Source organism: Indicator indicator, chromosome 3, assembly GCF_027791375.1.
Source record: "Indicator indicator isolate 239-I01 chromosome 3, UM_Iind_1.1, whole genome shotgun sequence".
In the NCBI taxonomy this organism is placed as follows: Eukaryota; Metazoa; Chordata; class Aves; order Piciformes; family Indicatoridae; genus Indicator; species Indicator indicator.
Window position 1 is genome coordinate 46,268,172 of NC_072012.1, and position 22,048 is coordinate 46,290,219.

At 40.9% G+C, this 22,048-nt stretch overlaps 1 protein-coding gene across 2 annotated transcripts; it reads right to left on the bottom strand.

The window, feature by feature from the left end:
• Window positions 1-383: 383 nt before the first annotated feature.
• Window positions 384-22,048, bottom strand: C3H12orf4 (chromosome 3 C12orf4 homolog). Of its 2 annotated transcripts, XM_054399673.1 has the most exons (13): window positions 21,871-22,048; window positions 21,458-21,603; window positions 20,054-20,235; window positions 18,083-18,182; window positions 17,865-17,986; window positions 16,151-16,257; window positions 14,458-14,655; window positions 10,862-10,990; window positions 9,640-9,714; window positions 7,320-7,522; window positions 3,157-3,214; window positions 1,596-1,663; window positions 384-622 (listed from the first exon to the last, which is right to left on the bottom strand). In XM_054399673.1, exons 1-13 carry the CDS (start codon window positions 22,046-22,048, stop codon window positions 530-532), a joined length of 1,659 nt encoding a protein of 552 aa, XP_054255648.1. In that variant the 3' UTR covers window positions 384-529. The 2 variants fall into 2 exon arrangements, with proteins under 2 accessions (XP_054255648.1, XP_054255651.1); XM_054399676.1 differs by lacking the exon at window positions 10,862-10,990.

The window sequence follows — 22,048 nt, forward strand, 5'->3', positions numbered from 1 at the left end:
ATGCTTGTTGCATGTCTTTCACTTTTTAAACAGTAAAATGAAGCATTAATACACTTTATTTAGTGGTCACTGTGATGCTGGAAAGACATCTGGGACAAATTAAATCCAAGTTATTCCAACACCTGACATTGTTCATGATTTTTGAAGTGTCACTGAACAAACTCAGACAACAGGTTTAAAAGTCAACAACCTGAAGCTCATTCAGATCTTACTCCCACCACAAGATCTTATTTCTGCAACTTAAGTCTGAAAATCACCTACATATTTCTGCAGATTGCACACAGTAAGTGACACTGAAAGTCCTTCAGATAAAGGTGAGGAATTCAACATGAATACATTGCTGAAACAAAGCAAGAGGCAAAGATCAACTGCCACCACTTGTTTGTCTTTTATGAGGATGACATGATTCTTGAAATTGCAACAAATACCACTTCAGGGTCATCATCTCTCAGAAAAAGAGACATTCCAGTCCAGGATCACTGTAATCTCAACCTTTGTCACCAGGATAAATCTTGCTGCTGCACAAAATTCAGTGCTTAGAGGTCAGAGTCAGTGTAGAGGACACTCTGAAGATTTGTGGAAGCATATTACTCAGCTGGTAAAACATTTCCTCAGAAATTGTCTGGAAAAAAGAATGAAATAAAATACACCAGTAGTTTTGGTTTAGGTTTGTTTTTTTTTTTTGCTGCAGTTTGAAAGACTGAAGTTGCACTCAACTTTGTTTCATAACAGAACTGCTGTTTGTCAGAAGACTACAAAGATCATTCTCAAACTGTGCTGCAATTCTAATTCAATCCAAAGGGAAAGACTGACCTAAAAAAAAAATAAATCACTGTTTGTGTATTTATGTGACATATCTGTTTTCAGTAGATTTCTTGTCATTGACTATTTTTGCTAAGCATATGCAGGACAGTGCTGTTTGCTAGCTACAGGGTTCCTGTACTCTGAATTCCAGGATTAGATTTAACTTCAGTGCTTAGTTTATTCTTAGCTTCCTCCTTGCTCAGCAGCTTGCTACTTTGTCAAGAAGTACAAGGCATTTCTTTCCTAACATAACACTGAGCTTTATGTTACTTCCAAGCAATGCTTTTTAGAATACATGAAACTGAGTGCTGGGCACACCTGGAAAATTTCCTGTTTCTGAAAATCAGATAAAACTCCAAATTAAACAATTTCAGAACCTTAATTACAATGAACTTCAAGTACCTGGAGTCATTAAGGACTTTGTGGAAGCATGATTGAACTCAGTGCACTGCAACTTGGCAAATCATTAGACAGCATGATTTATGCAATGCAAGGCTAGCCCATCTCTTCAAAGGGGATGGCAAAAAAAAGAATCTTTTTTTAAAGGTGATGTATTCACAGTTTGTGAAGGTGAACTTCTCAGTTTGAAATATTAGCATCCTCAGAATGATATAAAAAAATTACAAACCACTCTTCGTCCTGTTTTATAGGCAAGGAATCAAGCACAGTGATTAATTTAAGCTCACAGAAAGGGAGTCAAGCATAGCAAAGAAGTCAAAATGAATCCTGCTGATATTTAAGCCCTGGTTCCAACAGTCTCCTAGGCTGGCCATGAACTTGGTTTAACCTACCTGTGGTACCAAGAATTGCACAGTCCGAGAAATTCCTCCATCCCACGAGGCCATTTCCATCATGAAACCTAAAAAGCAGCATTCAAACTACATGCATTACCTATGCAATGTGTCAGTTTCACCATTAGCAAGCAGTGAGAGAGCTGCCAACTAGGATTTTAATTGCCTGAACTGGGACATGGCATTAATCTCCTTGCTCTCTACAACTACCTGAAAGGACATTGTGGAGAGGTTGGTGCTGGTCTCTTCTCCCAGGTAATTAGTGATAGAACAAGAGGGAATGGCCTCAAGCTGCCCCTGGGTAGGTTTAGACTGGACATTAGGAAACATTTTTTCAGGGCAAGAGTGTTCAGGGATTGGAATGTGCTGCCCAGGGAGGTGGTGGAATTCCCAAGTCTGGATGTGTTTCAAGGTGGTTTGGATGTGGTGCTTGGGGTTATGGTTTAGGGGTGAGCCTTGCACAGCAGGGTTCTGGGTTGGACTTGGGGACCCTGAGGGTCTTTTCCAACCTGAATGTTTCTGTGACTCTGTCAATCAGACTTGGCCAACCTCCTAACTGAAGCTTGTTTAAAATGGAAAAATCTATGGAGAAAAATTGACAAGATTCTGCTCTGAAGAACAGAATAAATCAGTCCTGTGCACAGCACAGCACTAGCCAGCAGAAGGGAGAGCTTTCTCCAGATCTGCATTTTACAAGTTCTTCCAATGGCTTGCTTTCATTGAGAAATAGCTCTTTCCTTCAGCTCTGATGTGACTCCATGCCCCTTGGCAAAAGCACCCTGACAATCTGGCAGCAACAAAAACTACCTGGAGCTCCTTACATGGAAAAAGCTCATCACTCATTTATGGCTCAGGTTACAACACGACACTGTTATGCTATCCCTGCTTTACAAATGAACCACAAGGTCCACAGGCAAATAACAATACTCAGAGAAGTATTTGTTTAGTGACAGTGGCAAATAAAAATACTCAGGAAAGTATTTGTTTAAATAACAGTGCCTATGTGAATGATGTTCCAGTGTGAATTACTAGCATTCATGGTCAGAAAAAGTTGCTCCAGTAGGTGGTAGAAAGAACATGAACACAACCAACAGCTTGAATAACCTAAATGCCTTAAGTGCAACACACAAGAATTGCAGCAAGCAATAATGCCACTTGGAAAGACAGAAAACCAAATCCAGCCGTGATGACTTTCCAGCAAAGAGATGAATAAAGTAATCTGGGAAAAATGTGGGGAGTGCTCACTATTTAAGGTAATCAAAATACAAAAGACACTGGAAATTATGCTATAGAGAAGCATCAGCTCTTGCTCTCCTTCAAATATTGCTCACAGGAGCAGCTTTTTCTCTGCTATGTTTAAGTTAAAAAGATAGTTTTAAAGCATTTTTAATCTCCAAGTGCCTGAGACTTTTTCTTGGCATAATAGTTAACAACTTGAAAAAGGTAAAAATACGTGTGTTTGAGAAACACCTTTTTTTTGGTAAATATGCATCCTGAGCTGTAACTGGATGTCTCCAATAACAACACAAAAAAAACCCAGCTGAAGCATCCACTAGCTTACCTTTGACACACTTGAACACAAGCTCTGCCCTCTTCAAGCACCATGGAATGGTCATTTCCTAAAAATTAAGAAATGAAAAGCCTCAGTTCCCAACGGATCCAACCAACAGGAGTAACAGGCAAATAATAACTATTTTGCCATAGAACCCCATTTTCCCAGGAGGTATTTAAGCAGCATAACAGGCCATAAAGAAGGACTCAGTTTTCCACAGTATTCTCTATCAGGGTGATATTATCTATCCCTATCTCTGTCATAGAATCACAGAATGTTAGGGGTTGGAAAGAACCTTGAAAGATCACCAAGTCCAACACCCCTGCCAGAGCAGGATCACCTAGAGTAAGTCACACAGGAATGTATCCAGGCAGGTTTTGAATATCTCCAAGGAAGGAGACTCCACAGCCTCTCTGGGCAGCCCGTTCCAGGGCTCTGGCACTCTCACAGGGAAAACCTTTTCCCTTCTGTTCACGTGGAGCCTCCTCTGCTCCACCTTCCACCCATTGCCCCTTGTCCCATTGCTGGACATCACTGAGTAGAGCCTGGCTCTGTCCTCCCAACACTTCATATCTTTACAAACATGAATAAAGTCATCCTTAGTCTTCTCCTCTCCAATCTAAGGAGCCCCAGCTCCCTCAGCCTTTCCTCAGCAGGGAGATGTTCCACTCCTTTCAGAACCTTTGTGGCTCTGCACTGAACTCTTTCAAGCAGTTCCCTGAGGGCCTTCTTGAACTAAGGAACCCAGAACTGGACACAATATTCCTGATGTGGCCTCACTAGGACAGAGCAGAGGGGGACGAGAACCTCTCTCAACCTACTAGCCACACCCTTTCTAATCCACCCCAGGATGGGCCACAAGAGCACATTGCTGACTCATCATTATCCTTCTACCCACCAGGACCCCCCAGGTCCCTTTTCCCTACACTGCTCTCCAACAGGTCAGTCCCCAGCCTCTACTGGTCCATGGGGTTGTTCTTTCCCAGATGCAAGACTCTACACTTCCCCTTGTTGGACTTCATTCAATTTCTCCCAACTCTCCAGCCTGTCCAGGTCTGGCTGAATGGCAGCACAGACTTAGGTGTGTCAGCCACTCCTCCCAGTTTGGTGTCACCAACTTGCTGTTGGTGACACCATGCTGTAATAGCCATTTCATTCCTCATTTTCTATATGGAATTCAGAACAACAATCACACAGCTGTCCTGAATGTGAACTTGTCTGTTTTTCCCTTTCTCAAGTACTAAATTCAGTTTCTTTCCTTTGATCAGAACAGAGAAATCTGGTTTGTGTCATTCTCATCACAAGAAAAAAAAACAAGGAAAACAGAATTCCTGATTTTTTCATAAACAATGAAATGCAATGGCTCCAGTGAGACTGATACCTTCATTATTCATAGAATGGTTTAGGGACCTGGAAGGGACCTTAAATATCATTTGGTTCCAAGCCCCCTGGCACTGGCAGGGACACCTTCTACTAGACCAGGTTGCTCAAGGCCTCATCCACCTCTCTTCCAGCCATAAAAGAAGAAAACCTTTGGGGAAAAGCACAGAGCAAACTCCTGCTGAATGCCTGTCAGTGAAGCATGCAAACATCTCTGCAGCTGTGCTCCTGGTTAACCACTTTACAAAAATGTTTTTATGTAGGTGGTAAATGTAGGTTCAAAAAAACTGGAGTTGCTGAAGGCACCAAGTTCAGGTTAAACTTTCAGAAACCTGTTATTTAGCTTTCCCTCAACAACAAGTTACACATTTGTGTGTTTCACATGAGGTCAGCCAGCTGCAAAGCACTGTAATAAACAATGCTGCTAATGCAATTCACACAGTGCAGTCTGGCCTAAGCATACAGTTACCATATAGGTCACTTTCTGCTTACTCTGAAAACTTAACACAAAATGTAAATTGTTTCACCAGAACCTTTTAAAACTCCAGCAGTGACACACTCTCAAAGCATGCTGAACACCTGGTCTTGTGCTTTATTTGTATTGTGAAATACAGGCATGCAAACAAAAGCTAAAACTGACAAGGTTTAAGGAAAAAAGCTCAAGTTTATGAAAACAGAGTTAACTGGGTCCCAGGAGGAAACCCAGGCTGCTGCCCTGCAAGTTGATTACTTGCACTTGTGCCCAAAACCAGGTCTTGATATCAGAGATTAAAAATTTCAGAAGTAATACCATCTGTTCCTTCAAAGTCTACTTTTATGTATGGAAGTATATCCTTTAGAAGCTCTGCTATTGGGCATTTTTAACTTTCACAGGAAGAGACCCTGATCTTGCAAAAGGGAGCCACTTCTACACTGTCTTCCAACCAAAAAAGTCACAGCTGCAGGTAATCCAGTGGTGAGCTTGTATGTTGCTATGAAAAATCAGTACTACTTTCTAAGAAGGAAAGGCAGTACTGAAACTCACAAGTGAAAAATCAAAGGGTTATTAATCAAAAATCCACAACAGACTCTAATTACATGAAATGTTATCAGCAACGAGCATTGACTTATTTCTCTAATACAGTTTATAGACTTTTTACCTCCTAAGCAGGTGAGGCACACAACTGTACTACCTGCCCACCACTTCTCTCCCTGTCTTCTCTGCTCATGTCTTGTGACACAGCAGAGTCAATGATCTCACATCACTGTGCACTGTGCAAAGTTACAGCTGAGTAAGAGACAAGCTCTACAGGAGTGTCCCACTGAACTGGAGAACACAAAAAGCTCAGCACTGTAAGCAAGCACACTTGCATTGATAAAGAGCCTTAGCAACATGCTGCTGGTTGCTGAGCTGTTAATTTGATGCCCTTCGAGGAAACAGGGACAGAAATCATGGATGCAAGTGGTTACGCAGGAGACAGCTGAGAGAAATTGAGAATTTGGCTGCTGCTGCTGCATAGGGCTGAGGTGGTAAGAGTGGAGTTCTGGGATAGAGTACTCTTAGCCAAGCAGCTAGTTCTGCTGCTCATGAAAATTAGTTCTCAGGTTTTCTAGCTAGCAAGGATTGAAACTGAGGATCTGGTGCCACTATTGTATCAGTGACTCTGAAGGTACAGTTTAAGACAGGGCTGTTGCCAGACTTCCAGGCATGTGGTACCATAGAATGGTTTGGGTTGGAAGGGACCTCTAAAGGTCAGCTAATCCAACTCATCTGCAGTGAGGAGGGACATCCTCCACTAGCTCAGGCTGCTCAGAGCCTTGTCCAGCCTGACCATCATTATCTTCAGGGATGGGGCCTCAACTATCTTCCTGGGCAACCTGTTCCAGTGTTCCACCACCTTCATAGTAAAGATCTTGTTCCTAACATCCAATCTAAATCTCCTCTCATTTCAAACCATTGCCTCCTTGTCCTATTACTACAGACCTTTGGAAATAGTCCCTCTGCAGCCTTCTTGGAAGCCCCCTTCAGGTACTGGAAGGCTGCTCTTAGGTCTCCCTGCAGCTTTCTCTTCTCCAGGCTAAACAATCTCAGCTCCATCAGCCTGTCCTTGTAGCAGAGATGTTCCAGCCCCATGACCATTTGTGTGCTCCTCCTCTAGACCTACTCCATCAGGTCCATCTTGATACTTGTACAGCTGCACATTGAGCTGGATGAAGGAAGTGAAGCACCCAAAATGAGGAGTAGGAATCAAAAATAAAGGAGATTTTAAATGAATGAATGAATGAATGAATACATGAATGAATGAATGAATGAATGAATGAATGAATGAATGAATGAATGAATGAATATCTAAGTGATTCAGCTGGATGAAAGGTTTTAACTTGTCCAGTTCCTCAATTTGGGCCACCGTATGTATGAATGGCAACAATGGGTTCAAAACAGAACACAGAAGATTTCAGCTCAACATGAGGAGAAACTTCTTTACAGTGAGGATGATGAAGCACTGGAACAGGCTGCCCAGGGGGGTTGTGGAGTCTCCTTCTCTGGAGACTTTCCAAACCCACCTGGATGCATTCCTGTGCAGACTACCCTAAGTGATCCTGCTCTGGCAGGGGGGTTGGACCTGATGATCTCTTGAGGTCCCTTCCAACCTCTGATATACTGTGAGACTGTGAAAATGATAAGGCTGGAGCACGTGCCTGGGACAAACCATCCCATTTGGCTTAAAGCAGCACAAAACATACCCTTTGCAGAGATCAATTTTGCTGCATCCTAAAAGACAAGAACAAAGCAGACCTTTACATGGACTTACTTCTGACATATCGTGCACCAGTAGGAGAGGAATACTGATGGTGGTGATGTCATGTGTGCAGCAAACCTTGAGAATGTTCCTGAGCCCCATGATGGCAGGATCTCGAGCCGTTACGTTCCCAGATCTCACGTTGTCATCCACACAGAGGTGGAAAGCAATGTGAATTTCAGACAGGTTGGAATGGCGTGTGATGTAGAATTCTCCTACAGAAGGGCACAAAGCAAGAAGGCAGGGTGTCATGGAAGTGATCTGTACTGACACTCAATTGTTAGGCAGTGTAAGGAGAGGGTCAGTTCAACCTACAGGGAAACACAAACATAGAGTCATAGAATGGTCTGGGTTGGAAGCGACCTCCAAAAGTCATCCAGTCCAACCCCCTCTGCAGTAAGCAGAGACATCCCCAACTAGATCAGGTTGCCCAGAGCCCTGTTGACCCTCACCTTGAATATCTCCAGGGATGGGGTCCCAACCACCTCCCCAGGCAACCTGTTCCAGTGTTCCACCACCCTCATGGTAAAGAACTTGTTCCTAACATCCAATCTAAACCTACTCTTCTCTAAACCTACTCTTCCCTAGTTTGAAGCCATTGCCCCTTCTCCTATCACTGCAGGCCTTTGTACACAGTCTCTCTCCATCCTTCTTGTAGGTTCCCTTCAGGTACTGGAAGGCTCCCCAGGCTGAACAACCTCAGCTCCCTCAGACTGTCTTTGCAGCAGATGTGCTCCAAACCCCTGATCATTTTCATGGCCTTCCTCTGGACCCACTCCATGCAACAGATCCTAACAGTTACATAAGGAGATGAAGAAAAAAAAAAAAAAAGTTAGCAACCAACTGATCTAAACCCTCTTGGAACATCAGTGTTTGACATCCATCCTACACTCACTGCCCTGCTTTGATGGGCTTCAGTGGCATCACAGACACCTGGTATAAGACATAACAGTGCCAGTACAGGCGGATATGATCTATATATAGCAGAAAAACAGAAAAACCAAACACAGAGGAGGTGTAATACTCAAAATACACAATGCAAGCACTGAAGTGCAGACAGATGTAGGAGGCGGAAATACCAAAAATGGATGGGTTGAAATAAAGGATGCAGAAAGGCTGTGGGTAGTGGGTTACCTAACAACTGAGACAGACACTGGAAGACAAAGGTATCAATGATCATTGGAATGTGTAAAAACAAAATCATAGTAATGGGAAGATTGGTTACAGAGTTGTTTGCAAGAAGTTACCAAGGCATCTTGTTGGGCTTAGTTTAAGGCTTGGTGTTCGTTTTATGCAAGGAGTAAGGGGCAGGGAAATGCAGGTCTCTCCATCTTACCTTTCCACTGCAGACCAAAAGTCTGTACTAGAGCCAACAGAAAAGCAGCTATGGATCACAGTGATGGATGGAACATCTTTTTTCAGACCTACTCTCACTGATCATTTAAGTTAAGATACTACCTTGGCACGTATGTACTCAGCTTTCTGATAACTGCTGAGGAGGTAGTAATGCCCAGCAATGACCATCTAAGAGTACTAATACACAAGCCACTGCAATAAGATTCACCCAGATTTATCTGTTAAGGACACAAGTTGATTTATAATCCACTTATACTAACAAGATCTATGGCAGTCATGAAAGCAACTTTAAGAAACCCTCTTACTGAACCACAGGTTGTATGGACTTAACTCTTCCCCCCTCCAACTGTGCATTCACCTTCAGATTTCACAGCTCTCCTTACTAAAAATCACAACATATACAGAAATTATTTCCTCTTTCAGAGGAACGGATTTGTACATTGTCAAAGTTAAACACCACATTTTAAAATGCTTTGTTGTATCACAACAGTGACACATATATAATTATTGCTGGAAGTTTTTAAGGCCAGGCTGGATGTGGCTCTGGGCAACCTGATCTAGTGGAAAGTGTCCCTGCCCACAGCACGGGAGTTGGAACTAGATGATACTTGAAGTCCCTTCCAACCCTGACCACACAAACACAAAATCAGTTGCTGGTATTTAAGTTTCACCTTTCCCCAAGATGCTCAGAGATTTTTTTTTTTCCACTGTAAAATTCTGAGAAGAAATTTTAGCTGTAGAGAAGTTAAGTGATTTGCCCCCAAGGCATATGATGCAATGGCAAAGCTGGGAATAGAAACCAGATGTCCTGACACCCAGTTCTCTGCCTCAGCCACAAGAACATCCTTCTCCTCTGATTGAGGTCAACTCAGGTTTAGTTTGTAATTTATGCTCTGACTTTAGAGCTAAAAATGTGCATCTACAAAACACAATTTGCTTTAAGAAGAGGCAGGGGGGGAAATGCAACAGAACTCACCCGGCAAAATATTTGACTGGTTTCTCTCAATATTCTTTAATTTATCTTCATTTCCACTACTTTTGTCTTCTGTCCCTAAACACATAACACAAATTTTGAACACACAAACTATTAATTATGCTCTGGCATCAAAGTTTGATGTACAGAGATGATACTCAATTTGAATTTTTATCATAAATTACCATAAAGTCCACCCCAAAAAGTAGAGGGATGGACAGGAAGCATTTCTGCTGTCTTCAGTAGCACTGAACTGAATCCTATCTCATGTCGTTAGCTTCTGTAATGAATCATCCTATGACATCTCTTCATTTGGACAAAAGAAACCCAGAATATTTTCAGACATAATGCTAAACTTTCCAAATTGCCCCCACAAGTACACAGTACTTTGCTGTTGTTTTTCAAATAATGTATTTAAAACAAATTTGTTCCTAGCATTACAAGTAACGTTTTCAAGAGATACACATAAATCAGCATTAAAACCTACAGCAATATGCAGTTTCCTAAGAAAATTTGTTTCTGTATTATGTACTCTCATGAATCTATTCCCATTTAAATCACTTAAGTAGTTCTCTGCAAGAAAAACAAAATGTTTTATGATGTACAAGTACTGCCTTAACACCATGCAGTCAGAAAACATCACAGCCAGTTGGAAATATAACTGCCAAGTAAATCTTTCACAAGGATTTGGTCAGCACTAAAAAGTATCCACAGTCAGTTTGTTATTCAGTTTTTAGAGTTCACTTCTAAGTGAAGGAAAAAAGTTATAATTCCTCTGCCACAATTTTTAAAGCTTTGCATTTAAATAAAAAATTTAAAAGTGAAGTCAGATGAAGTCTGCGTTGCTATAGGCAGTTCAAACTGCATAGGAAAGCACCATGACTCACCTCTCATGGACCTAAATACTTTGGATTTTGCTGGAGGATTTTTTCCCCCTGTTTGTCTGAGTTTTTTGGGTTTGTTTATGCTTTTTTTTGGTTGTTTTTGTGGTTTTTTGTTTGTTTTTCTGGTCAGGTATGTCTCTAACAGCAGCAAAGACATCCTGTGAACACGCTGTCTGTGAAGAGCTCACTTCATGCAGGCTCCTCAGTTGATCAATAAATCTGCACACTCCATTTTTACAGATCAGGTAACTGAAGAGCAGTGGAATCAACTTGACTGCAACCATAAACACTCAGCTGACCACTATTCTATTTCAAGGAAAGTAATTTTGGTTGTCACTGACCATGGTGTCTTTTCGACTTACTGCTACGCTGTGCTCTGGCCTTAAGTACAACCTTCTGGACAATTTCAAGTTGTTCCTGAATTCCAGGAAAATGGAAATCTGTGCATTCTTGGCAAACAGTTGCAAAATCTAGGGAAAAAACATAAATAAGGGTCATAAGGGTGTGCTTAGTAATATTACATAATTCTGCTCTACTGTTCAAGCAAGGTCAGTTACAAAGGCAATTATCCCAAAACCAGACAAAGCCATGCTGTAATCCTCTTGAAATTAAAAAAAACACATTTGTGGCAGAGATAAAATATATTTTGAAAGAAATTTATTGCTTTGGGGAAAAAAAAAACCAAAACAAACATTCCTTGGGTGTTGTTGCTCTTCAAACCAAACCACTCAGATGAAAAAAAAAAAAATCCAAGTAAGGGCAATATGTGCATTAAATGTCATTGTGCTTTAAAAATGATGTTGAATTGCTTCAACCTGTGATTAAAACATACACAATAGATACTTCCAGCAGCACCACCAGCAATCCAGTTTGTTTGGAAAAATAAGCATTATTAAAGCAATTTATAAACAGTGAATCTGGAAAGCTGGAATGGCATAGAATCACTAAGGCTGCAAAAGACCTTTAAGATCACATCCAACCATAACCCAACTACCACGACCACTAAACTGTATCCTGAAGCATCACATCTACAGCTTCTTGAACACCTCCAGGGATGGCGACTCCACCATCTATCTGGGCAGTCTGTTCCAACCCCTCACCACTCTCTCAGGAAAGAAGATTTTCCTAATGCCCAATCTAACCCACTCCTGGCACATTTCCTCTCATCCTATTGCTGGTTACCTGGGAGAAGAGACCAACACCAGCTTCACTCCAACCTCCTTTCAGGTAGTTGTAGAGAGCAACAAGATTTCCCTTTAGCCTTCTCTCCTCCAGACTAAACCACCCCAGATCCCTCAGCTGCCCCTCATATGACTCCCTCCAACCCCCTCAGCAACCTCACTGCTCTTCTTTGGACACGCTCCAGCACCTCAATGTCTTTCCTATTCTGTGGTGCCCAGAACTGAACTCAGTACTCAAGCTGCGGCCTCACCAGGGCCAGATACAGGGGCACCATCAATTCTCTGTTCCTGCTGGACACAGTGGTTTTGGTACAGCCCAGGATGCTGCTGGCCTTCTTGGCCACCTGAGCACACTGATGGCTCATGTTCAGCTGGCTGACCACCAGCACCTCCAGATCCTTTTCTGCTGTGCTTATTTCCATCCACTCTGCCCTAAACCTGTAGCATGGCTTGGAGGTGCTGTAACCAACAAAAGTCTTTCCTGTTAGTTCTCAAAACACAGATCTGAAAGCTGAAGAAGTGTCATCAGCTGAAAAGAGCTGCAAGTTCCTCTTCCTGACAAGCATTAATTACATCACACTTGGAAAAACTACAGATAATTAGGATCTGCCTCTGTGACCGATTCTAAGCTCCTCTTCCTAATGTCCAGTCACCTCCCCAGGCAAGTCAGTGGGAGGCAAAACAAGATACTAGCAAGAAGCTAGACTTTGCAATTGCTACTTCCTTCCCATTTTGAAGTACCTGCTCTAATCTTCCTGAAAGTTCTATCTGGAGAGCATCCCTGTGAACAGGCTGTGAACAGAGTACAAAGGGAAAAAAAGAATCTTGATCTTTTTACTTGAAGTCTTCATCAAAAAAATCTATTGGCTTTATTAAATTCTGGTGCCAAGGGAGAAAGAAGCTCATATTGCAAAATCCGATTCCTTCAGCAAGTATTGAGATATAATAAGATCACAACACATTTTATTTGAAACAGACAAATGAAAAACCTCTGGCATTTACATTATAATTAATTTTAGTTTGTCTGAGTGTGTCACAACTCCTCAAAACCTGAGGCACAGCAGCCCTATAACATCCTAATATGAAGGACTTGAGACAGGCAATGCATAAAGAAACTATTCATCCAGCTTAGGAAAAACAGTCTGGGTGAAATTAGCATGTTAAAGGTCCACACATGAGTTCCACTTTCTGTTCAAGGCTGTTTTCTAAGAGATGCTTTCTTCAGGATAGATCTACATGAACAAGGTCAACCAAGTGAGCTACAAGACTGTGCCTCCATTTAGTACCAACTGAGCGATTGGTGTTGCTCACTGCCACGTAAAATGTTTGGATAAACAGTGTGCTGACATGAAGCCCACATACTCCAAACCACCTTTGAAAATCTCACAGGGGGAGCTTCTAGCACATCCCAACATAAAGTCTGTTAGGTTTGCATTTTTACCCAGTTTTAAAACAGGAGCAGAAAATAGTTTCTTCACTTTTATAACCCAGAAATTTAGACTGTGCAAGCCAGGAAGCTCTCTTTAAAACAACACCATCAATGGGTTATTTCAAGGTTACACCTAGCAATTTTATGATCTGCTGAACCCCCTAGCCCACTTAATTCTTAACAAGAGCCTTTGGAGAAGGAGAATAGGTTCTGGCTAAGGTCCTCACAACAAACAGCTTTAACAGTTTAAGAGCAAAGCCTCATCTCAAAGGTGTTTATTACTGCTCTTCTGCCAGGAGCTACCACTATTACCACACAGAGGATATAAGACATGTGCCCAAACCTCAGCGGCTGCCTAGAGTGGTTTGGGGTCTTAGTATAACCAGATGTTCACTCATGGTTTAAAGAAATATATTCAACTAAGTCAGAGGAGCTGAGACAAGACACTAATTTCTGCAACATTTTAAAAAGAATTAATCTTTTTAAAGATTACCATAATAATAAAACCATAATAGTAAAAATGCAACTGCTATGTTTACTGGTACACTTCCCCTTCCTTCCTTCTACAAGCCTGATTCCACACTGTTTTCAGAAAATACCAACCACCAAAGTCCATTTTTTTTTTATGGCACACTAGAATAACGACAGCAACTGTCAAAATAACATTTTAAGTGTAAATATTCTGGTATTAAACTTCAAGAGGAAGGTAAGGAAGCCAATAATGTGATTCAGAGAAAGCCTTAGTGACTAAAATTGGAACAGGAACAAACACATGCTTTGACCCTGGCACAAAAACACTTTCAGCATAGTGTCCAGTTGCTCAAAAGACATGCACTCAAAATGTCCATTAATCAAGCTTTCCAGGAGTAGGCAATTTTATTCCCATTGTTCATCTGTAATGGTCATTTTAACAGTGCTGCAGATACCTAAAGCAGGTGGTAATTTTACACACTGAATTAAAAAATCTTAGTGTATTTCATTTTCACTTTGCAAATAGGTTTCAATATGCTGATCTGACATTATAGAGTCAGAAGTAAGTCAGTCTAGTAAGCAAGTCTAAGGCAGGGAAATCAACACTGAAATGTGCACTTTAAAATATTCCTTACTGAAAAACAAAACCTAGGAAAGAGGAGAAGAACAGCAAATCAGAGCACAACTCTGTCCCCATCCTTGTCCATATCTCTGTTTGCGTTTGTCACCCTTTTGCAATACCACATTTAAAACATGAGGGTCTCCAGTAAGTTTTGAATTTACAGGGAGCATTTTTTTTTCTCTGAGAGAAGACAGCAAGTTTTTGACATTTCTTTTCCCCCATTAGAGGACTCACCTCTTTTGATGCCACTGTATGAACTGATTCGGTTATCCACCAACAAAACCAGGCCACAGAGAGAAGTTGAGTAGAGAGACATCGCGGTTTGAAGCCTGTGAAGCTTTACCCCACTGCGATGGTTGCGCTTGTGCTTGCAGAAATCCAGCATGTCAGCTCTCAGTAACCTCAAGTTATGCATGGTCTTCAACTGAGCTCCTGTATGGAATATCACACAGAATCTTAGGGGTTGGAAGGAACCCTGAAAGATCATCCAGTCCACCCCGACTGCCAGAGTAGGATCGCCTAAAGTAGGTCACAAGAGAATGCATCCAGGTGGGTTTGGAAAGTCTCCAGAGAAGGAGACTCCATAACCTCTCTGGGCAGCCTGTTCCAGGGCTCTGGCACCCTCACAGGGAAAAGCTTTTCCTTCTGTTCACTTGGAGCCTCCTGTGCTCCAGCTTGCACCCATTGCTCCTTGTTCTGTCATTGGGCATCACTGAGCAGAACCTGGCTCTGTCCTCCTGACACTGCCCTGCATGTCTTTATAAACATGAAGGAGAACATCCCTTAGGCTCCTCTTCTCCAAGCTAAAGAGCCCCAGCTCCCTCAGCCTTTCCTCAGCAGGAAGATGCTCCGCTCCCCTCAGCATCTTTGTGGTTCTGTACTGGGCTCTTTCAAGCAGTCCCCTGAGGTCCTTGAACTGAGGGGCTCAGAACTGGATACAATATTCCAGATGTGGCCTCACCAGGGCAGAGTAGAGGGGGAGGAGAACCTCTCTTGCCCTACTAACCACAGCCCTTCTAATCCACCCCAGGATGCCTTTGGCCTTCTTGGCCACAAAGGCACATTGCTGGATTGTGGCCATCCTTCTGTCCTTCCCCTGCACAGCTCTCTAACAGGTCAGTCCCCAACCTCTACTAGTCTATGAGGTTGCTCTTTCCCAGCTGCATGACTACACTCATCACACTTGTAAAATCGTATCAATGATTTTAACACACACAGTGAAAGAGGAATCTCAGGATTATTATTAAAATGTAAGGAATTGAAGTGCTCCTCTAAGGTTCATGAAAAAGATCTAAGGGAGATATCAATGTCACTCAAAGAAAGTTCTTAAGATTCAGTTTTACACAAACATCAGAAATTTACAAATAAACAGTCAAAATGCAGTTTTGTCACACACTGCTATAAAGCAAGGCTGATCTATAACCAAAATGAGTCTCTTTCCCCATTATAAGGCCATGGATGAAATATTAATGCTGTCAGAACAGGCAGTGCAAGAAGTCTCCATTGCACAAACAATAAGTAAAAAAAGGAACCATCTATTTTTCCTGTTAATTAATCATGGGAATTGTATTTAATACCCATATTTTCATACCAAACACAGGGAAAGTTAAAACATAATGTTTAAGCACACTGTGTTTTGGTGTTTCAGTGCTGTTTTCTACACTAGTCACCTTGCCAGAGTGGTTAAAAACTTGCTTCTAGAATGTTTTCTAGTAAGTATATTTCAGGCAACTAGATATTATTTGCTACACTTTATACCATACAGTACTACTTTTATATATGTGAAGAAGAAATACAATGTGGAGAAGAAACACAAAACAATGTATTATATACACTGACAAATACTGTAAGTAATCCATGGCTTAGATACATTATTTATTAGCATCAGTTATTATGTTTGCTTTTGGTGTCAATTTACTTCACTTACCCAAGTGAATAGTAAAGCTTTCTTCTAACAGCCTTTGATCTTCATAAATTCTTCCATTTCCTTCTACAGATTCCCTCAGTTGGCTGGGCTGAACCTTAATTTCATCACTATAATAATAAGAAACACACTGCAAGGCTTAGCCTAATTTTTGTTCAAGAGCAACAATATTTTGTGCAAGCTAGCCAAAGTTTTCTCAGCTAGTCTGTGAAAACCAAGAAACTAAACCTATTTGAAGGAGCTCCATTCATCTAAGGTTTTGCTTTCCCACTGTGCAATATTCCAGGTGCATACTAGCAGGAAGAGTAGACTCCACTGTCAGACTGACACTGCCTAGCTCATTTATACAGCATGAGGCTGAGAAATAAAAATAAATTACAGCACTCAGTTATAACATAATAACATAGGAATAAAAGGAAAAAAATGAAAAAATTCAGCCTATTTGTAACAGCCCAAATCTTATGAAGTTACCAGCTAAAACATTTCTTTTTCTCCACACAAAATGGAAGGTTAAAAAAAAAAAAGCCAAATCAAGCACTCAGTGTTCAAATTATGGTCTTACTTTACAGCAGTAGGAAACCAGAACGTGGAAAGAGGTTCACAATAGGACGTGTGAATAGCCTTTGTAATGTCACTATCTTTACAGACTTGTGGTTTCATCATCAAAGCTAACATGAAAATACCATGGAAAGAGATTTTGGGATTGGTCTCAGAGCTTAAGCAGACTGTCACTACTCCAGTGATGTTTTCCTGGTCACTGAGTGATAAAGAGGCCAGCTTGTTTGTGAGCTACACAGTCTTAGGACACTTTGAAACTATGATGAGCACTACAAAAGATTTCCAAAACATAAATTCAGGCAATAAAATCCTGAGGAAAGCAGTGAGAGAGCTAAACATAGAGTATCCTCTTCCAATGTATTTCCCCTCTCTTAATTCATGTTCCATAAATTCAGTGTCCTTATCCTAAAAGGAAACACTTCAGGGAAAGTTAGAAGTCTTCAATGCCTGCCTGATGTCACCGACATCCACCTTGCTTAAAGATGGTGTGTTTCCCATAAATTCCTTACTGCATTCACCTAAATCTACTGAGACAGGCTCTTCCACTAACATGAGGTATGCAAAAGCATCAGATTTTAATCCTCCTATTTTCCTATCAATAGCAAAGGTGGTGGTTACTAATAGTAAAGAATAAGGACCTCCCCATGTTATGCATTCTGATTTCCCTGCCATTTCTTCTACCAGAAATCCTTTCCCTCAGCTCTCACCACAAATGTTCACACTAAAAAAAGTCATTTTTTCAGATGTCCAATGCTGAATGCTTGAAGAAGAAGAAGAAAAAAAAAAAACAAACCCAAAAACCCAGAGGCCTATTAATTCCATGTCTGATACTGTTACCACTTACTAAGCTACAATTATTCTGCAGAATGTCCTTAAGTGGCAACAGAAAGTGTTGCAAAATAGCAGAAGTTTTAAATAAAGGTCAAACAGAAGGAGACCCCACCCAGATCAAATTGTAGTTTAGGGCATGACAACACTTTTTTGTACAGAAAGTTTTTACCACCACACAATGAAGAAACTCCCAAAAATCTTTAAGTATGACAGGGGGGCATGCCTTTGATTATTCTATTTGAATGGTCAATGTGAAATAAAGATTATATAAAAGCAAGTCCTTTGAGGTATTACAGATGGAAATAACTATCACAGAGAGACTAAATACCTGATTGAGCTGTTGTTGGGATTTTTTAGGTCCTGATGAAGCTTTATCACCCATTCCTGATATTCCTGCTTCTGGATAGCAGTAGACTGTTTTAATTCATTGGTCCATTTGTTCTCCAAATCCTAACAAAACAACAGTGATAATTTGCATGTTTGGGGTTTTCTTTTTTAAAGACAATTATTTGAATGACATATTCTAGTTCACCAACCCTAGTTTACCTGCTGAGATTCAAAGTGCTGAGCTGCTAACGAATTTACATCTTGGTCTGTTAGTGATTTTCCTAGTTCCTGCATCACCTTATCCATTTCAGCTCCTTGTCTGAAAGAAAAGCAAAAGCGTAGGTTTACAACCACCACAGCCGATGCAGGCAGGTAAACACCAGGAAAAAAGTGTGTTTTTCTATTTTTAGTAGTCAGATAAGCTTCCACTCAAGTTACATTCAACATGGGGACTCTAAGTAAAAGGAACCACTATCATCAGGTCATCCAGCACCTCATTCCTCCTTAGTTTTCTTAATCCCCAGCTTCACTTAGCCTTCCACATTCAGCCCTTTCTTCATCAAGGAACTGATTGACCCCAGCACAGATTTAGCAATGAATACCCACAAAACAAATGTGAGTGGAGGGTCAGGGATTCCAAGTCAGCTCCTGTGTCAACAGAACAACGCCTACGCTCATCTGGAATAGTCTCAGCAGCTGCCACCAACATACAGAGCTTCTTGCTTAGGACAAACAGATAAGATCAGTTCCATCAGTCAATACACAGCTATACCACACCAGAGCTCTTCAACACTCCTCCTCTTAGGATTAAGTGTTCTTTCTTCTATATGCATACTTGAGAAGCAGCAATACGGAGCACACTATTGGCAGTATTTATCCCCTAATTAGAAATAAATACCATTAAGTCTAGAAGAAAACCAGAATCACAGAACATATCTGGTGGGAAGAGGCCTCAAAGATCATCCAGTCCAACCCTCAACCCAGCACTGAAGGGTCAACACTAAGCTAACGTCCCTAAGTGCCAGGTCCACATGTTGCATGAACACCTCCAGGGATGGTGACTCCACCATTGCCCTGGGCAGAACATTCCAATGTTTGAGAACCCTTCAGTGAAAAAATATTTCCTAATATTCAGCCTTAATCTCCCTGGCACAGCTTGGAACCATTTCCTCTGGTCATGTCCCTTGCTGTCAAGAAAAGGCTGCCCCCTCCTGCTCCAACCTCCCTTCAGGGAGTTGTAGAGAGCAATGAGGTCTCCCCTCAGCCTCCTCCTGACTGCACACCCTCAGCTCCCTCAGATGCTCCTCATAGGCCATGTGCTCCAGGCACTTCACCAGCCTCGTTGCCCTTCTCTGGACACACTCCAACACCTCAATGTCCTTCCTATAGTCAAGAGCACAGAAGCGAACACAACACTCGAGGTGTGGCCTCACAGTGCTGAGCACAGGGGGATGATCACCTCCCTGTTCCTGCTGGCCACAGTGGTTCTAATCCAAGCCAGGATGCCACTGGCCTTCTTGGCTATCTGGGCACACTGCTGACTCATGTTCAGTCAACTACCAACCAATACCCCCTGGTAATTTTCCAAGTTGCAGCTTGGCAATATTGCCACTTAGAATGCTAAACTAGACGTACTGAGAATATTCTGCACCTCACAAGAATCTATCATCTATACTCCATCTATGTTTGTGTGTCTTCATTTTCCTTAACCTATTCTCCTTAAAGAAAAAAGGGGGGTGGAGGGTGGGCAGGAAAGAAAAGGAAACCCAGCATCGTGTGTGTTCCCTCTTGTGGGCAAAGCAGCAACCTGCAGCTATTCAAGCTTACTCCCATACAAACTTTCCTACATTTCAAATTCATCAGTTTCTGATTTTAAAATTGGTCTTTTGCTCATATTTTCATGTAATTTATTTTCTAGATATCCTCAGCACTTTATGTTGCTAGACCACTTTAATGTGGATAGAATAATGGAAATCAAATATGGTATTACTTTGACAGCTTTAGCTTTTATTATTTTCATAATAAGATAGATGACTTACTGACACAAGCTAAGTACTAAATAGCTTTAAAGAGGGAAATATAAAATGGAAATAGGGCTTACATAGTCAAATACAAGTTGACACATGTTGTTCTGTGAATTGTACACATCCTGTGGCATTTAATAAGATAGAACAAAAAAAAAAAGAATACCTTTCTCTTAGTTTTTTCAGTTCCACATCTCTTTCACTTATTAATTCTGAGATGCTAACAAAATAATTGTGTTCCAGGTTTAACAGCATTTCAGAAGCTGAAGAATGTATCAGATCATGATAAACATCTGCAAAATCTTCATCCCAGCTGGTTTCCTCAGGTTTTGCATACTCTAATGTTGTCTATAAAAAGATTTTAAAGCATATAGTATAATTTAGGACATAGAAGGATCCCTCATAACATCAAGAAACATCAAGGTTTTGACTACCAATTTTCAGCCATTACCAACATGAAAAAAAGAAAATTATCAACATTTGCAACTGCCTGATTTTAGATAAGGCCCAAAGCACTAGCTGTGCAAACAATCTTTTGCTAGAAAGGATGACTAACCTCCAACTTCACTAGAATTTAATCAACAATGCTGATTTAAGAAAGGCTAATTTACTGAACACAGAATGACCCAAAGATGCCAGTTCTGCATCTTTGTATTGAAGCACACCTTACACATGCAATCCTTCCCATCAGATTCAGCTGACAAATTGAGGTTGTATCACTGAAGTGTAGGTTAGAAAAATCAAGAAATGACCTAATCCTAACCCTTGTACTCAGAGGCTAACCTGCTCATACAAACCACTGTCACAGAAGCCTGTAAACTCTTTCAATGCTTTATCACATTCCCATGCTCACCCAATACAGACTTCTCCTTCACAAAGGTTAAGCTAACTTAATTTTATTGACACTCATTAAGGCAGATGATTTGCTTCTAGTTCTCTTTGTAAGAGATGTATATTGTGGATTTTTTCACATTCTTCTGTATTCCATGACAGGCAAACTCAATTCCCATATTTTTTTTCCTCAAATGCTGCAGTTTCTATTATTCTTTCTCTTTGCTAGGACTCCTCCAGTTCTTTTGCATTCCTCTGTTTTGAGGATCATACACAGAACAGGATGCATAACTCCAGCTAAAGCCTCATTATTACTAAATAATGTAAAATAGTCACAAGAACTCAGGAAATGAGCTGAAAAGTCTCTCTCAACTATACACTTTCTCTTTGGAGTCCTCATTGCTATTATTGAGATTCAGGATAAGGATACCACTGTACTAGCTTTTGCTTTGATTCTAAGGCACTTTAACAAGTCTATTTTTGTTGAGATGCCACTAGCTATTTACCTCTCAGTTTTGTATCCTTTGACTGTACTAAATTCAGGAACAACTTGACTGAGAACTTTGTAGGAAGAAGATTTAATGATCACTTTCAGATATAAAGAAAAAAAATGTAAGAATTGATCACTAAAAGTGAATTCCAGAGTAATTTTGCATCTTCACAGATGTGATCCTGTCTGTGCACACACATACTCTCACAAAGCAAGTCCTGAATATTAACTTTCCAGCCTCAATCTTACCTCTTTGTAAGCTTTAGCCCAAGAATCTGCCAGCTGGTTTATGTCTACTTTTCCTGATTTCACTGCTTCCAGAGCCATTTCAGCTTCTCTATCATAATCTTTTATAGTTTCCTCTTCTATGAACTTATGAAGAGATTGCTTCAGGTCTAATGTAACAAGAAGAGAATGCTCCATCAATAAAACATGTCAGTGAATGTACTGGAAACATACAAATAAAGCTTTTCTGAACACCTTTTACTTGAGCACCTTACTTGATAGCATTGACAATAATTTTCTTTAAGGTTTTGGTGTTCTGAAAACAATTTTTTGAAGGCTGTCCTGGTAAATACCCTTCTTCTGGTCTCTTAAAGCAGGCTGTAGGATACTTTTGGATGTGGATATATGACACTAATTTTTTAAAAAGCAATTCTTACCACTTTCTATAAAGCATGGCAGGTTGTGCAGAAGCATTAGGCGTCCATGCAAATGACTAATATTCTCTTGCACAGGGAATTTGAGAGGCACAGTAAGCACTAAATGTTGATTTCCAGCATTAAATTCGTACACATAGTCTCTCTCCCTAGTGCAGGTCTTCCCTTTATTAGGCTTCAT

Bases quoted from the DNA above. Each gene is read 5' to 3' on its own strand.
- C3H12orf4 (XM_054399673.1), bottom strand. From the start codon at position 22,048: ATGAAGCCTAATAAAGGGAAGACCTGCACTAGGGAGAGAGACTATGTG. The intron at 16,258-17,864 runs GTATTTAGTCTC...TTATTATTATAG, and splicing joins CCCAACAACAGCTCAATCAG to TGATGAAATTAAGGTTCAGC. The intron at 10,991-14,457 runs GTGAGTCCTCTA...TTTTTTCCCTAG, and splicing joins ATACAGTGGCATCAAAAGAG to ATTTTGCAACTGTTTGCCAA.